This window comes from Convolutriloba macropyga, chromosome 10, assembly GCF_964194025.1.
Source record: "Convolutriloba macropyga chromosome 10, txConMacr16.3, whole genome shotgun sequence".
Classification (NCBI taxonomy): Eukaryota; Metazoa; Xenacoelomorpha; order Acoela; family Convolutidae; genus Convolutriloba; species Convolutriloba macropyga.
This window is the reverse complement of record NC_134477.1, coordinates 52786042-52804283: the sequence shown is the minus strand read 5'-3', so window position 1 is coordinate 52804283 and position 18242 is coordinate 52786042. Positions and strand designations below refer to the sequence as shown.

The following is an 18242-nucleotide window of genomic DNA, read 5'->3' as shown; positions in this document are numbered from 1 at the left end:
GAAGCTAGAAGGTACTTACAGTTTAATGAGAAGGTACCGGAGTCAGTTTAATGAGATTCAATCCTAGGCAATCAAAAAGAACAACAAATAAAGGCGAAACTCAAAAATTCTCAAAAATTTTAAGACTCTTATAGGGTCTAGGCCCTAAAATATGAACTACGAAATAACAACAATATTTGTTGTCGCCTTTGCCTCCTTAGAATATCCAATTATCCTCTAATAAACAAACTTTTCTTGCTTTGTGTTGTGTTATTGAGATAAAAACATCGATGTGTGAACAGTATTACAAATGTGCGCTTCAAGTTATAACCGAGAGTTCTTGACTGAAATTTTTCCAAGAATCAGGACTTAATTGAAGACATCCCAAATCTAGGGAGTTATATGAACAGACCTGTGATTGATTATCGATTAAAATTTTACTCTCCAAATAGTGATATTCGCTACTTTTCATGTAGAAAATCTATAAAGTACAATATGTGATCAGGCAAAAAAATCTATTTTTTTTCTAATAATGGAAAAACAGTTTTACATAGATACCAGATTATTCAGAAAACTTGATACCATGCATTTCTGTCTAACTCTCAAACAAGCATCATATTTTTTTTTCATCCGGAGTCAGTTTTCTGCTAACTAGTTTGGATTTTCTTCATACTCCTTAGCGCAGCATCTGGTTTTGCGTTCGCCATATTATTCACTGTACATATGCACGTACATATCAAAATCCGTATATAAATCTGCTCAATTTGATCCAAATTCATCCTCTTCAAAAGTTTTTTCCATTGCTACTTATCAAAATTTAATGACAAAAACAGGTGAAAAATCTGGTTTTTATTAAACTTCGCTCATAAAACAATTTGAAAAAGTCTTCACTTTTCCATGGAAAAATAACCGCTCTATGCGAAATTTGTTTAACAGTTTTTTCACGTTTATGTTGCGGCCTACGCAACGTGTTTTTCCCAATTTTAGTGGAATAAGCTGAAACAGCGACGCTTTATTGCAAAGTAGCTTTATAGTAACTGTGGATTAGATTGAAACCAGGCGTTTAATTGTTTGTTCCTCAACATACTCCTGAACAAAACAAGTATCCCTAATTTTTCACACATAGATAACAACTAGTCGATTTCTTTCAAGCTTAGAGCCAAAAATTGCTGCTAAATTTTATTTTGATTAATGAAATATGAACTATACCAACTTTAGTTTGGATAATTTATCGGTTTTGAAAAAAAAATATCGGCTAAAATACAAAAATATAGTTATCGACGTTAATTGTTGCGTTGCTTAAGCACCTAAATTTGGAGCGATAAAGTTTGCTATCCGAATTTAAATTAGTTCAGTTTATATTAGTACGATTTGCCCAGTTTTAAAGTTTTGCGCTATGACAAGCGCTGCAAACATCTCGTCGAACCCTTTACTTTTGGGTGACCTCGACCGAGAAGAAAGCGGGAATTTTACCGATGACGACCCTGACGAAAACGACGAACAATTTCCCGAATCTACCCGACGCGACGAATACGATGACGAGAATGATTATTACGTAACAGCTAATGACGACGATGATGGGGAACTAGCGGGAACTTCTCAACTTTTGGCGAACCCCGTTTTCCAGCTTCCGGACCCAAAAGAAGCTATGGAATTGATTCGGGCAAAGCACAATTTAGAGGATTTCCAGGGGGATAAATTAAGCGCCACTTGGAGCCCAGCGCCCACTGTTCAGAATTCACTGGGCAGTTTGAAACCTTTGCCCCCGCCACCGAGTGAGAAAAATAAATTAACACCCCTCGCAGCCACAAAATTGATTTCAAAAAGCGAGAATTTGATCACGCATAGATCTTTGCCGAAATCGGTGGCACTTGAGCGCCAGTTAGACGAAAACAAAGTAAATAATAACTTATCAACTGTGTTTTCTTTGGAACCAAACGTTGTAAACACCAAAAACTCGTTCACGAATGCTTCGATTTTGCCACCAATTTCCTCGAGTTCAACTTCGGTTTCGCCCCAACCTTCACCAAGAAAAGACGAACCACAGAATTTAGATTCTTCCCGTGAGAGACCCGCGTTGCCTGCTATCAACCAATCAAATTCGAGCTCAGTCTCGCCAGCGAATCAAAATGAAGATGACATAACGGTTGATAGCCGAGAAGAAAAAGCGTGCCGAGAGTTGAAACGATTGTACAAAAAGTGCAAAGAATCGAACGATTACCGAAAATTTCACAATTTTGTTGAAGATTTATTCAGTTCGTTCGGATCGGTAGCGAAATATTTCAAGTCCAGTAAAACGACTGATATTTACGACGAATCGAGTTTGGTTGACTTGACTTTGCTGTACACGTTTTGCGATATAATTGACCGGTTTCCCTTAGATGACACCATAAGAAAAATTCTGCTAAGAGATATCGTAAACATTTTAATGTCGCCCCCACAACAAGAAACGATGCTAAAAAGCGACCTTCAAACATACTTCATTCTAATGCATTTACCGATTTTCGCCGAACTAAATACTTATGTCGTTTATTCGTACCTGATTCGTCAAGTCGCAACCTTAAAACCACAAAATACTCACCAATTAATTCAATTTTTCAACAAAGCTGGCGAAGTTAGCATTAAAAACGTTTCAAAAATGCTGAGAAAATTTGTGGATAAGCGGTTTTTTCCGCCGAGCGAAGATGCGCTTCCGCCGAGTAAAGATTGCTCGTGGTGGATTCCAAGCGCGTGCAAATGCTTAGCTGTTCTTTTCGCAGCCAACGCAAATGCAAATTCTCAGCCGCATTTAGAAATCCGCCAATTTTATTGTCGGTCCATGGATAGTCTGGAACTTTTGGAAGATTTTCAAAGTTGGAATACGGGGGTTCCAAAACGAAGTTTCACGTTTTGCCAGTATTCGTTTGTGATCACGACTTTCGCGAAACGAAGATTGCTGTCGCAAGCGAACGAACTTGAAATGCTAACGCATGCGAAAGAAAATCTGGTGGCAAAAGCAAGAAATGGTCGACCTGCCGAACCGATTAACGCTGAAACAGCACTTTTTGTCGAATTTTCAGTTAGGCGAACGAATATTCTTCAAGATTCGGTTAAGGAAATAGTCGCTAAGCAGAAGGAGTTAAAACGGAAGTTGCGGGTTTCGTTTGTGGGTGAAGAAGGCGTTGATTTGGGTGGGTTAACTAAGGAATGGTTTTTGTTACTGGCGCCCAGAATTTTCGGCCTGGAGTTGGGCTTGTTTGTGAAAACATCCTCAAAAATGTTGTGGTTTAACGGCGCTTGTAAGGGGTGCGAGGCAGAATTCTTTCTGGCTGGAGCAATTTTAGGTCTGGCAATTTATAATTCGATTATTCTAGATGTGGCTTTGCCCGTGTGCTGTTTCAAAAAGTTGCTCAGGTAAGAACCGATTGTTGCTTCAAATCAGGCTTTGCTGTAATATCAATTTGATGTAAAATGGTTAAATCGTAAGAAATTTCACTTAGTAAAAACTTTGTACTAGATATACGAAAAAGTTGGATTAATGGGCTCGAAAAACAATGAATGACCGGGTCAAATTCTTACTAGAAAGCCGGTGACTTCTGAAAAGTGAAATATGCCCTGGCAGGGCACCACATTACGAAGCAAATGTCTATTTTTTCTACTAAATTTACTCACGATTTTGTCATTATGTTTGCGACCACGTCTTAAGATTATGTTGAAAAGCTCGAGTAGATGTTGTGACAGAAAGCAAATTTAGTTCAAATTTGGTTCATGTTTGGGTATATCCGTCATAATTTTTCACGAGGTTTGTTTTGGGCAAGGGCGGACAACAGGGATAAGATTTTGTCTCTCTTTTCCACCTTCCTAGCCGCAATTGTCCACTTGTACAGGCGTTACTAACAGCGATAAGTATTAATTCTCAATTGTTCTCAAGTAGTTAATGATTATATTCGAGCAAGAAGGTTTTAAGCTAACTGAATGCTCAAAATTGTTGGCATAGGTTGCTTTTATCCGTGAATACAAGTGACGATTTCTTAAAATCATTTTCTACCTTCATCGCTAATGAAAGAGACATAGTGAAAATTGGAGTCGAGATTTTATCACTATCGTTCACGGGACGCCATTTTCACTCGGAAGTAGCAAACTGGACATTTGTCACGTTATGCAAAAGATGATTGTGATAATCGAACGGCATTATCCAAGGCCAAAATTTGACCGAATAAATTGCAACAATGAATCTAAGCTTATAGAATTTGGTTGAGGTGAAGAAAATGTGAGAGCAAGTTCATTATTGTTTGGTACTCCATATTCTGTAGAAAAAAATGGATCCTAATAAATCAGCGTTTCTTTCAAGTGTTGCCTTTTCTGATTAGTTGAGAGATGTTCAGTGGTAATTATTGGTCCTCTTCTAGTATTTTCTAATTCATCCTTGCTACGGTCATAATTATCGTTTAGGTATCTGAGCATATAAATATGAAATATTCCGTATTGAAATCATAAATGTAATCTCGAATATATAAGATTTTGAAAGAACCATCTAGAAGGAATATTTCTATACAAAAAGAGCAATACAATTAGTCAGAACTACCAGTTCTTTAACTTGATTTGACCGGTTGTTTGAAAGTAACATACCAACACAATAAGAAATCAATGGCACTTTTGTATAATCTATAATTTGTTCTTTCCAAAATTAGAATTTACTTGAGAATAAGATATGCAAAATGTTGTCTTTAAAAATGAAGAAACATTGAAATATTTAAAACATCTATTTAGATTCAGTATAAAAGTCTTTTGGGTTTGTTTGATCTGATTCTACGCTGGACACGGTAGAAAACGAGTTGATCAAAACCTGGCTATAATAAAAACCGACATTCCTGAAAAAATCATGACTCCGCGCTTTTTACCATGATCTTAGATATTCAGCCAAATTTGTAATTTTTTTCAGCCCCCCACTTTCGCCACCCAAAAACGCCAACATTGCCCTTGGCGGATACACATTCCCAATCCACGACTTCGCAGAGCTGGAACCCGAAATGGCCAAACACCTTTCGGACCTGATGAGATACTCTGGCGACGTGCAAAGTGACTTCGGATTAGATTTCACAGTTACAGTTCAGGAGTTTGACGCGACTAAGAACTACACACTGAAGAAGAATGGATACAAACACAAAGTGACCAATCAGAACAAGTTGGAATACGTTTCAAGGTCAGGTTCATGACGTCATCTAGATTGAGTTTTTGCACACATTGGTCTGTGATCAGACAGTGCCAGAAAAATGAATCATGATCAGGCAATTTAATAGACTTTGCCCTCTTAGCAGGCCTTAGTGTGACTATTGTCCAGAATTTTATGCGATCATGCTTTCCTGAACCATGTTTTCCCCGTGTGATCAAAATCAGCTTGGGCACACTCCAGATTTTCGTTGGTCCAAACTTTAATATCTTTTAATTGCGATCAATGAATCCCTTTATAAATTGGAGTTTGTAAAAATATTGAGATTTGTTGTTGAAGAAAATTTCATTTGTTTTTAGAAATTGAGATTAATCCATCAATGAGCTTATCAAATTTCACGCCGTGTTCTACGGATTAGTTTAATTACTCGTAAGAGTCTCTAAATTCATTCATAGTTTTTCAATTGATGATGCACTAATATCTTAAAACGAAACATCCAAAATCATAATACGTAAAGAGATTGAAATGAAACTTGTTTTGAGTCTGGATCATAATTGTTGCTGTTGTTTTTATTTGTAGGTTGATTGGGTTCAAGTTGAACGAGTACATCCAGAGTCAGTTCAGTGCCTTCTACAGAGGGTTCCACTCTGTCTGCAACTCAGACGTCCTCTCAATCCTAAGGGCAGAGGAACTCCAATCAATCATATGCGGAGAACCCATTCTAGGTAATCATAAATCAACCGGAGGCTGAGATTCCAGATCATAATGACCTCTTATCAGATTGCGCCAGACCAAAAGTGACTTGTCGTGATCATAACTTCTTCAGACTTTTACCCAGGCCTTTACCCAACTAAATCTAATATAACTGACCAAGGTCACTCACAAGGGGTACCGGACCATCTAAACCAAAGCCAGCTCTGATCACATTAACTTGAATCGATCAGAAGGAGGGGGGGGGGTGCTAAAGACTCGCAGGGAATTAAAGATCATCAGAAAAAACACTATTTCGTGACACTCCTTCCGCATGACACTCTCTGGTCATAAAAACACTGCTTACGAGCAGACGTTACCGGCGCTGGAAGGTATTTGTTCTGACAATCCAGATGAAACCACCAGACATTCCACTTCCAGACTCTACATAGGTTGAGCTTCTTTCAATGGGTTGCGTTTGAACCCAGTACGTGACCCCAGCACACCTGAACCCGGGTATTGTCTAGGCTTTCTTGAGTTCTAGCGGTTATACTAACCAAAAAGTTCCCGGGTTGCTGGCCATTCAAAATGTTTAGTAGCCATACTAGGTCATATCTGATTTGTATGAACTCTTGATAGTCATACAAGGATCATATATGATTCCCTAGAAATCATACAGGGATCATATAATTTTCATTTTCTTTCGAAACTGAAAAATTTTCTTGGAAATTATACAAGGTCATATATGGCACATAAAACATTGACTGGTGCCACAAATTCCCAAATAATGTAGTCAGAGGTCATGCAAAATTATTGTATCGCATTTGCAATCCACATTTGATTCTTTTTGTTCGCTAAAAGAATAACTTTGCAAATTGAACACATTCACAAAACAAATTTTAAGTTATGCAAATTTTTTTAATGTTTCTTATAAATGAGCCTTTATAGGTATTAGCTGGCTTCAGAGAATATCAAAACTTTAGTTATCTAACTTTGCAAATAATTTTGTACGTCTAATTAGGTGGCGGCCCAAGTGATGCCGGGGAAACATGTAGGTGATGCCTTGCCAAATAAAATTTGAAAACCCACAAATGATAAAAAAGATTTATGAAATAGATGTGTGATTCTTGGTAATCATACGCTGTTCATATATGATTTCCTAGTAATCATACAAGGATCAAACATGATTTCTTAGTAGCCATGTAAGGATCGTACTAGGAAATACGTTATGATTTCTTTGACGTTATATATAATCCCCGTATGGCTACTAAGAAGTGGCGACACGGGTTTTGAGCGCAGATTTCCCTCCTCTTCGTTCAAAAATGGTTTGATCAGAGATTTTTTGAACTAGGCCTTCGGTCATAAATAGTTTTGTTTCACAACCGCAATATTTATATTGCCAGCCAAAAAACCTATGATCACGTCATACTATGAAAAATGCCATCTAATTAGACATCGGTGCCTTTGTCTACCAAATGATATTTCAGCGTTTTCAGGGCCACGAAAATGCAGAAGTAATAGGTAGTATTATATATGTCTCAATATGGGGTATCACAATCAGAAACTCCATTTTCGGTCAAAACGATCCATGCCTAGATTTAAATTCAGTCCTATCAATGTATTCACTTAGTAAACTAATTTTGCACCGTTGCTTTTTTCCGCTGCAATAGGAAATCTAAAACCAAGACAATGCAATGCAACTGATTTACAGTTTTAATTTTTCAGTTTCATTTGAAACATAATGCCCTTTTTCTTTTTATTTTTTTCTAAAATCGGAGCGAAATTTGATAGTAAAATTCGCGTAATAATGAAAGTAAAGGACTAAATAAATATTTAGACAAAAAATGTTTTGAGCACTTTTGGTGATGCTTTTGTTCGTTAGATATGCTATATGCACATGATGCATTCAAAAGTTTTATATGTTGTGGAAATAATGGGTACTTTTTTGATTAATTTTTTTAACGCTGTGAGCAATGGTTAGCGTTTGAAAAATTCCAATTGTTATATTGCTATGAAAGTGGCACAAAGGTGATGTGTCTGAATACTATTAATTAATTTTCATGTACTTTTTTGGTTTAACGTACAAAATTTATCGTATTATATATATATATATATATATATATATATATATATATATATATATATTCATTATAATAATATATTATATAACAAAAATAATAATAATTATTATAATTTTTCTAATAATATTATATTATGTTTTATATATATATATATATATATATATATATATATATGTTATGAGAAGTTCTTTACGCTTCTAACGTACGCGCATCTGATAAAAACTTTTGTTTTTGAACAAATTTTCTCTATATTCTGATCTTAAATATCCTCCATGGAAAATTTGACAAGCTTTGTGAGAAACTTCTTTGCAGTAAAATTACTTTCGAATCGTCACAAAAAGCTGAATGCAAAGATGATTGTCTTTTTTTCTCAAAGTTTTACACTCTTGTTAAGTTAAAAGCTCTAGTAAGCGTCCTATACGATTGTCAATTCAACGATATTTGATTATCATGGATAATTCGGGTCGTACTTTTTATTTTTGGGGGGGGGGGATGCGGTTAAACACTTTTTCTCTCTTTGGAAAACCATTGAGTGTTTTTGTCCATTATTGAGCTAAAAGTGTAACACTTTTCACCAAAAGTTTCCTTTATGTTAAAATCTTGTAATTCCTGGCAGTTTTTGAAATTCCTTAATTTTTTAATTATTCTAAGAGTTAGAAAGGAGAATAAGCTCAACATTTTTCAATTCATAAACACAAAACTCGTTTTTTAATGCAGTAGGTTGAGTTGAGGTTATAGAATTAAAGCTAAATTTTTCAATTGCAAAAACTTTTAATTTTGTAAAGAAAAGAACATGCTCTTTCTGCAAAAAGAATGTTAGTTACTGTATCGTATAGGATTTACCAGCGTAGGAATTTCACAGAAATCTAAAATGATTAACTCAGACACTACTTTATTGCACCGTTTCGGTATCTATTTTCTGCATTGAATGGATCTTTAAGCCGCAATAGTGCCTAATTTAAAGCACGCTTTTTAGTTCAAAATTATAAATAATTGGTTCACGTAAAAATTGTTCAAAATTTTAATATTTCAGAATGTAAAAATGGTTTAAAGCTTGATTGATTGAGCATGTGAAAATGGTTTAAAGCCTAATAATATACATCATAGGAATTAGATAAATTTATCAATCTGATCGCCAATGCAGAGAAATTGAGTGAACTATTATTTTGTACGTTTTGACCAGTGCTATAAGAAACGGTAGAAAAAGAGAGATCCTCGCTTATGCTTGGCAGAATCACTTTGAATTGCAGAGATAAAATAGTTTATAAACTCAACTAGAAGTCAAAACTCTGTTTATTTTTTTATATCAGTATTTGTATGTTAGTCGCGGAGGGATAGTTGCGTTAATCTGAACAATTTTATTATCGTTAATATCAATAAAATTTATATTTTCTTTTTGGACTTTTTGAAGAGCTGCATGCTGCATGTTTCTTTGCTTAGTCCGAAACATCACCCGAATTCATAAATATCCTGTATTATCAATAAAAATAATTCATCACCTTAGCCGTGGTCAAATTTTGTTCATTTTCTATTTTCTGCAATATTGCTACTTTTTCAAAGCATTAGCATAGGAAAAACACACAAAAGATACACAGAGCGGCCAGAATTGCACGCGACAATTTGGGTATACCTCTGCGGCCTTATACACAATTTTTTTTTCTCAAAACAATTATCTGAGAATCAATAAGTGACACTTCAGCTTTTAAACTGATTTTGGTCAACGTTTTCGATTTCAAGAAGGAGGCATAAAATTTTCTTCACCAAATTATCTTTTCCAAAACTGTCTTCATTTAATCTGTCCTTGAAAAAGTAGGAACGCAAAGACGTTGAAATTGGTTAATTATTGATGCAAGAATCTTCACGCACTGTCAGTGTTCTGTTCTGGGTTTATCGAGATTTATTTTAACCCCAAAAATTGACTAGAAAAGATCAAAATGCCGGTTTTCTACTGCTCAGATGGATTGCCCCACCTTTTTATAGCATATAAAATGAAGAGAGATAACGAATTGTTACCTTTTGCAGAGGTCAAAGTGCTGAGACGTAGTTCAAAATACGAGAACTGCTCTTCTAAGGATGAGTTGATTGTGAATCTGTGGCAAGTGGTTGAGGAAATGAAACCCAAACTGCAGAAGAAGTTCCTCTGGTTCCTCACTGGTTCTGAGAAGATACCAATAGGCGGATCAAAAGACCTCAGTAAGTCATTGCGATTCCTTTCTTCGAAACGTTTGTTTTCTTTTGTTCTCAGGCTCAGACATGATACGTTTTGTCAAAGTATGAGAGATGTTGCATTTCAGTCTATTTTATTTATTTTTTATTCATTTTTGTTTTTTAATTGTTTTATTTTAAAAATCAATATATTATATACATACATAAATGTATGCCAGGACAATTCTTGAGTTGCATTCGAACTCAAATTGTAAAAACGGTATTCTATGTACCGAAAGTAAACTTGAAGGTATCGTGGGAACCTAAAATCCATTTTCTCCGTTTACTTCACAGAGGCTTGAAAACATTCCATGCCTCAAAATTGCTTCCCGGGTCGAGAAACTTTCTCAAAATTATGTAAGAATTGCACTAAACAGGGTTGTTTCTAAAATTTAAGTGCAAAAACTTAAAAGTAGGCTCTGAAACTGCGCTGAAACTTCGCATTGACTATAAATAAAATTCGGTGAAAAATCTTTAGTAAAGTAGGCTCAATGAAATGGTGAGAAATTTAAGAAACAGTGTTAGAAGGCGTTTACATCCACTGAATTTATTTAAGAAATTTATGAATTAAGCTGAAATTTGAGAGCATTTTCTTACAAAGTTTCAGCGTACTTCTGCGTTTCATTATGTGAAGATTTCGAGACAATATTTAGAAAAATTTAGCACTTTCAGCGCATTTCTTATATATATATATATATATATATATATATATATATATATATATTTAGAGCAATCATAGCATTTCTCACAAAATAATGCGGTGAAATTTTGCTGATTCTCGAATAGTGTTTCTTCTTTGCTTTTGTTACAAAAATGACCGCTCTACAACAAGGAACTCCAGAATGAGTTTAAATTCTCAATGTTTTTGATAAAATAGCATAGAAGGACAAGTTTTGAACAATAATAAAGTCAAAGTAGTTTCCCTGAGAAGACACAGAATACAGAGTTTGGTCCATCAAAGAACTGTCTTCAGAAGCTACTTTTCAAACAAACTGGTTTCAAATAAAAAGAACAAAAAACACTGAAATCGAAACTGTCAATTCTCTCACCCAAAATTATTCTTCTACTTCGTAGACCATTTATCTTCTCCAGTTTATGGGTTTTCTCCGTATAAAAATTCGTTTTTTGTGTAAATTTCTGTGTAAAACTCGTTTTTTTTGTTCTTATTTCTCATTTTGTTCATCTATGGTATTTTCTGATGACTCAATCACTAATTTAGTTTATCAAGCGTGTTTTTGAGGTATGGGGATTTTGAGGTTTGAAATGTATATATGCTTTCGTCAAAGAGACATACGTCATCCATTTATAATCTGTTTTGTTGTTTTTAAAATGACTTATCTAAAACTTACTTTCACGTTAATTTCTGTTTCTTTCTGACAATGGTTTTTTAACCATATGGCTAAGATAATAATAGAAAAAAAGGTATAAATTTTGTTTAGAGTAATAATATTGATAGACGGGTAGAAAAATTCTTTCATATTTTTTGATAATGTCTCCACCTCGTTTGTGAAAAGTTAATTTTTTTTCGAAGTAAAGCCCTATTATTTTAAACGATCATTAATACGCAAATTTAATACCTTTTTTTATTTTTCTTGATTTTCTTTGTCCCAAATAGCTTCCTTGTTTTAATTATCAATAATGGTTTACTGTATGTCATTGTTCGATCGTAAATTTAGTTTTTATAATCTCTATTTCTCAAATTTTTTAAATTATATTTCATGCAACTGATCCACCAGTTTCCAGTTTTTCCTTGATAACATCACAGAGCCAGTTCCTTAACGGTTTTACGCCTAGGTAGCTCAGTTAAATGCCGCTAATCATGGCTGATTAACAGCTAAAGGGGCGCTGATCATGCATTATTCCAGTGAATCCGAATTTTTTTTCGTTTGAGATCTGGAACATTTCTGACTTAGTTTCCTTACCCGTCTTTTTTAGATAAAGCTGGTTCAGACTTTATGATCACACATGGCCCGGTTCAAGACGACAAAAAAATTTTGTCAGGGTTTACAACATTAAAATTCAAGCTCGTCAGACTTAGCTTATCCTACGCGATAAAATTTGTTTATGATAAGATCATGCGCCATACAAATTCTACCGTATGAGATCTTACACGATAAATATTTTTTCTTAACTCAGTTTTGATAAAATTTTCAGGTGTTAGATCTAACGAGACCCTCTATGAAATAAACACTTCTGGTAAATCTTCTGAGAACCTGAGATTTGATAAGATCCTCTAGACGAACACAAAACTAATCAGGCTAAAATATTGAATTCTTTGGATGAAAGATTAGCTTGAACAAGCTATGAACTTGATGTACTTAATACTGAAGTACAGACACTGATCAAAAAAAGAGCTCTTCAGCCGCCGACATGATTATTGTTCCGAACCCCATTGAGGTGGGAGGAACTATATGCTCAACTTTTTTTTTCAGACAATTTTGGCCGATCGATATATTCATCTTAGAGAGTTGTGAGTGGTATCATTAAAAATCCATCAAGCGTAAAAAATGGAATTAAACAGTTTTTTTAATTTCGTTTTCTAGAGCGATTTATCGAGTTTTAAATTTTTGTGAATATTGAGATTCATTTGCGTTTTTTTCAATTACATTTTCTGGAAAATTTATCGAAATTTTAGTCAATTTTGTTAAAACATGTTAAAATTGTTATTAAAAGTGTTGTTCAATTGATTTTAAAAAAACAAACAAGCTTTGTTGACTATTTTGATTTAGATTTTTGGCTAAAATTTGGAGTAAATATATCAAAATTCAGCCTTTTCATCAAAACCTGCACAATAAAAGCTTCCTTGGCCCCTTTGATTTAGGTTTAAATTTTGTTGAATATAGAGATTCGTTTGCGTTGTTTTCAATCACACTTTCGGGTAAATTTATAGAAATTTTAATCAATTTTGTTATAACGTGTTAAAAATTTTATTAAAAGTGTTGTTCAAATGATTTTAAAAAGCAAACAAGCTTTTTTGACTATTTTGATTTAGGTTTTTGGCTAAAATTTTGGGTAAATATATCAATATTCAGCCTTTTCATCAAAACCTACACAATAAAAGCTTCTTTGGCGCCTATGATTGAATTTGCTGGAATTACATGCCCAAGAAACTACTAACACAATCTTTGTAAAATCCATGAGGGCGAGTCATAATTCCACTTTCATTGAGAGTGCTATGGAGTTAACGTTTGGCGTTTTATTTACTTGTCTCGATGATTATCAAAAACACAGCAACAATTTTTTGATTTTTTACTAACAAATTATCTATATCTATAAAATTCGAATCAATTAAATGTTCTAAGTGGACGAAGATCAATAGCAAAGCTAGTTTTGGCCGAATCTTGGTCTGTCACAATCCAAAAATTTTTCGGATTGTAATCGGTCGGTCTGTTTTTTAAATAAATTCGATCATTATTTATGTTAGTTAATTAACGCAAAAATTCAACTCAAAGCTCACTGGTGATAGGTCCAATTGGCTCCCTAAGCAATTCCAAGTTTTTCAATAGTTCTTTAACTCGAAAGCTTGATGTCGTTTTCACTTTTAAATTTATTTGTTTTTTAAATAAATAAGAGCTTTTTGAACTTTCCCAATAATTTCCTCTTAATTTGGTCAACTTGTAACTTAGTGTCAGCAAAGAAAGAAAATTCCTTCTTTCAATTGAGTTAAAATTTATTTTTCATTGCAGTTTTGCGCTTTAAGTTATGATTTTCTGGCCCTGATACTACCATATTTAACATTTTTTTATTTTTCGACGTTTGACCTTTTTTTTACCCCATTTTCTCGTTTTTCCGCATTGTGACATTATTGACAGTTGACACAACAGACTTCTGGCGTTCAAATTAAGACACAGTTGAACAAATAAGAATTTTTAAAGGTACATATTTTGGTTTTAACGGCTTTGACAAGACTTTTCGAAGAATTTAGTTGAGTTTTTTCATACTTTTGTCCTGAACTGTCGTTTTCATTTTGTCTTCTATTCGTAAGAAAATTTGTGGAGAATTACAATTCTCACTGGTTTTATATGAAATATTGATTGAGCCTATATTCTGATTTGAGTAGACAGTTGATGACTTTCATGTCTTTGAAAACCATTGTTCAAAAACTCTTTCTAACTTTGCTATTTTTTTCTCTCTTTTGTTTTTCTTACCTAGTCTCGTTAAATAAAGATCACATTTGACATTATTGGCGGCAAGAGAAGTTGTGAGTGTACAAAATTTAATTTTTTTTAAAAGATTTTGTATTGAGAGTACTGGCTTCGCAAGAAAAAGAATATAATTTTTTTAGTTTTGTCGATATTTGACGTTGTTTTGTAAACTTAAGACATATTCTGAATATTCACAGATCTCAATGGCTTCGTCCGGCTTCGTCCGGCTTCATCCTTGAGATATTCATTGAGAATCATTTGCGTTGTTTTCAATCACTTTTTCGGGAAAATTTAACGAAATTTTTTGGTCAATTTTGTTAAAACATGTTAAAATTGTTATTAAAAGTGTTGTTCAATTGATTTTAAAAAACAAACAAGCTTTGTTGACAATTTTGATTTAGATTTCTGGCTAAAATTTGGAGTAAATATATCAAAATTCAGCCTTTTCATCAGAACCTGCACAAAAAAATCTTCCTTGGCCCCTTTGATTTAGGTTTAAATTTTGGTAAATATTGAGATTCATTTGCTTTGTTTTCAATCACATTTTCGGTAAAATTTATCGAAATTTTAATCAAGTTTGTTAAAACACGCTAAAATTTTTATTAACAGTGTTGTTCAAATGATTTTAAAAAACAATTAAGCTTTTTTGACTATTTTGATTTAGGTTTTTGGCTAAAATTTTGGGTAATTATATCAATATTCAGCCTTTTCATCAAAACCTACACAATAAAAGCTTCTTTGGCGCCTATGATTGAATTTGCTGGAATTACATGCCCAAAAAACTACTAACACAATCTTTGTAAAATCCATGAGGGCGAGTCATAATTCCACTTTCATTGAGAGTGCTATGGAGTTAACGTTTGGCGTTTTGTTTACTTTTATCGATGATTATCAAAACACAGCAACAATTTTTGATTTTTTACTAACAAATTATCTATTTTTATAAAATTCGAATCAATTAAATGTTCTAAGTGGACGAAGAACAATAGAAAAGCTAGTTTTGGCCGAATCTTGGTCGGTCACACTCCAAAAAAATTTCAGATTGTAATCGGTCGGTCTTTTTTTTTAAAAAAATTCGATCACTTTTATGTTAGTTAATGAACGCAAAAATTCAACTCAAAGCTCACTGGTGATAGGTCCAATTGGCTCCCTAAGCAATTCCAAGTTTTTTAATTAGTTTTCAACTCGAAAGCTTGAGATAGTTTTCACTTTCAAATTTATTTGTTTTTAAATAAATAAGAGCTTTTTGAACTTTCCCACTAATTTCCTCTTAATTTGGTCAACTTGTAACTTAGTGTCAGCTCAGAAAGAAAACTCCTTGTTTAAATTGAGTTGAGTTAAAGTTTGTTTTTCATTGCAGTTTTGCGCTTTAAGTTATGATTGTTTGGCCTTGATATTACCAGATTTCACATTTTTTTTACCCTTTTTCTCGATTTTCCACATTGTGACGTTATTGAAAGTTGACACAACGGACTTCTGTTGTTCAAATTAAGACACAGTTGAATAAATAAGAGTTTTTAAAGGTACAGATTAGGATTTTAACGGCTTCGACAACACTTCTCGAAGAATTTAGTTGAGTTTTTTCATACTTTTGTCCTTAACTGTCATTTTCATTTTGTCTTTATTCATAAGAAATTTTGTGGAGAAAAACAATTCTCACTGTTTTTAGATGAAATACTATATGAGCCTATATTCTGATTCGAGTAGACAGTTGATGACTTTCATGTCTTTGAAAACCATTGTTCAAAAACGCTTTCTAACTTTGCTGTTTTTTCTCTTTTTTTTTGTTTTTCTTACCTAGTCTCGTTAATTAAAGATCACATTTGACATTATTGTCGGCGAGAGAAGGCGTGAGTGTACAAAATCTAGATTTTTTCAAAGAACTTGTATTGAGAGTACTTCCTTCGGAAGAAAAAAAAATAATTTTTTTTAGTTTTGTTTATATTTGACGTTGTTTTGTAAACCTAAGACATATTCTGAATATTCACAGATCCCAAGGGCATTGTTTGGACGATTAAAAGAACTTAATTAGTTTATTCTTTTTTTAGCTAATAGAGTTTTCATGACTTTGAAAATATTTGTTTTCGAAAAAGACAAAAGTTTGTTAATTATAGCACCTTTTCGCTTTTGCGTCGATTTTTTTCTGTTCTTGTTACTGAGAGGTCTCATAGCGCATTATTGGCATTCACAAAAGGCGCAACCGAACATATTTTGAGGGGCAGAAAATGGCTATACACTTTTTCAGCGTTTTCTCACAAGCATTTGAAATTTTTTTTGTTGTCTCTTATTGTTGTTCTTTTAGTAACCGCCAGAAAAATTTAATAGTGTCAGGTCCTAATGCTCTCCTTTACAAGTATTGGTGATGATAAAACCTTTGGATAACTTCAGTTGATATCTACTGGTTTTCCTTACTTTGAAATTAATTGTTTTTGAAAATTCAAGCGAATTTATTATTTTTGCTGTTTTTTCTTCTTTGTCTAATTGTAACGGAGTCTTATAATGGACTGGTCTCATATCTTTTCTAGTAAAGTAAAAGTTTTTTTGCTCAGTTTTAGTTTCATCTGACGCTATCTTTCGTCTTGCCTCGCTTTCTTAATAATGTCAGACCTCATCAATCTAATGCGGCGTTTTTTACTCCACTGAAGTATTTGCGTTGGAGGCGATATTTTTGTTCATTTCAAATTTTTTGTAAAAAGCTTGATATTTTGCATTTTTCTATCTGTATTCTGGTGGATGAGCGGGGTCAGAACTTTATGTGTGAATGCACATTACCGAGACTCCTAATTTGTTATACAACTCAACAACATTTTTGCGCCCATATAATTGTCTTCTAGGATCTTTAAAGATGAAAAGTTTTTCATTGCAGTGAGCTTGTATATTAAGTTACTGTAGTGTCTTACAGGTAAGTTCCGATAAATATCCTATAATCTCTTACAGAATCGATCAGAATTCTTGTATTAATTAGATATTTATCAGACTTTGATCAATTCTTGTATGATAATATTTCATTCTACGCAATAGTTTATAGCATATTTATCAGACCACAAAGAGATAAAATTTCGACTTTATCCCAATTTTTAATGCGCAAGAACCGATCAGATTTTGCACATTGAAATATTTTTAAAAAAGTCTTATGAGATTTTACAAGATTTTAAAAAATCGAAAATCGAATGATTGTGTTAGCGGCTAAATGCGGCTCTGATCCAGGTGATTTTTGCGTTGATGGGTCAGATCATTGACACAAACGTCAAACTATGATAACACATTATTCTGTTAGGTTATGCACAGGTTAGATTGTTTTTTTACAGGACTGATAATTCGCAAAGTGGATACTCCCCTGGACAATCTTCCAGTTGCCCACACGTGCTTCAACGAGTTACACCTTCCACCCTACACAACAAAAGAACAACTCAAAGATAAACTCACTTTTGCCATAAACAATACACAGGGGTTCAATCTCAAGTAAACAAGTAAACAATATTCAGAGCTAATTTTGCTTCGAGCTCATACTCAACTTAGCTTATATAAATCATCTACAAAGAAAGTTGTTTTTCTTTCAATGCTTTCTTTCTGAAAATTGCTGGGTTTGGTATGTTGCGATATAAAAATGGGTAGGTATGAAATCAAGAATCAATTAAAATTAACATCAAACGGAATTTGAGTTTACCCGATTTTTGATCAGTTAATTCACAATTAGTTAATTTTTGGGAAAAAATATCTCCATGTTGCTGAGCCACGCGGCAATAAGCTACCGAAAACAAAATGAAAGAAAAAACTGATGCTACAATTATTATTATTCTTTGATTCCAGTCGAAGTTTTATGGGCTCAAAGTTACACTACCTCAGAGTTTTTCCCTGTTTTTCGCTGTTATTTAGCCGCAGCTCATTGTCTTCGATAAACTAAACTATCAATCTTTCAGTGTTGAACCTCCGTGGAATAATTTTTTCATGACCTGAAATACCTCGTGTGTACATAGTTTAAACGTACAATTA

The 18242-nt window shown here is 33.6% G+C and overlaps 1 protein-coding gene across 1 annotated transcript; it reads left to right on the top strand.

The window, feature by feature from the left end:
- Positions 1 to 834: 834 nt before the first annotated feature.
- Positions 835 to 17728, top strand: LOC142348690 (putative E3 ubiquitin-protein ligase HECTD2). The gene is made up of 5 exons (XM_075400139.1): positions 835 to 3372; positions 4901 to 5161; positions 5708 to 5853; positions 9922 to 10092; positions 17558 to 17728. Exons 1-5 carry the CDS (start codon positions 1376 to 1378, stop codon positions 17713 to 17715), a joined length of 2733 nt encoding a protein of 910 aa, XP_075256254.1. The 5' UTR covers positions 835 to 1375; the 3' UTR covers positions 17716 to 17728.
- Positions 17729 to 18242: the final 514 nt, after the last annotated feature.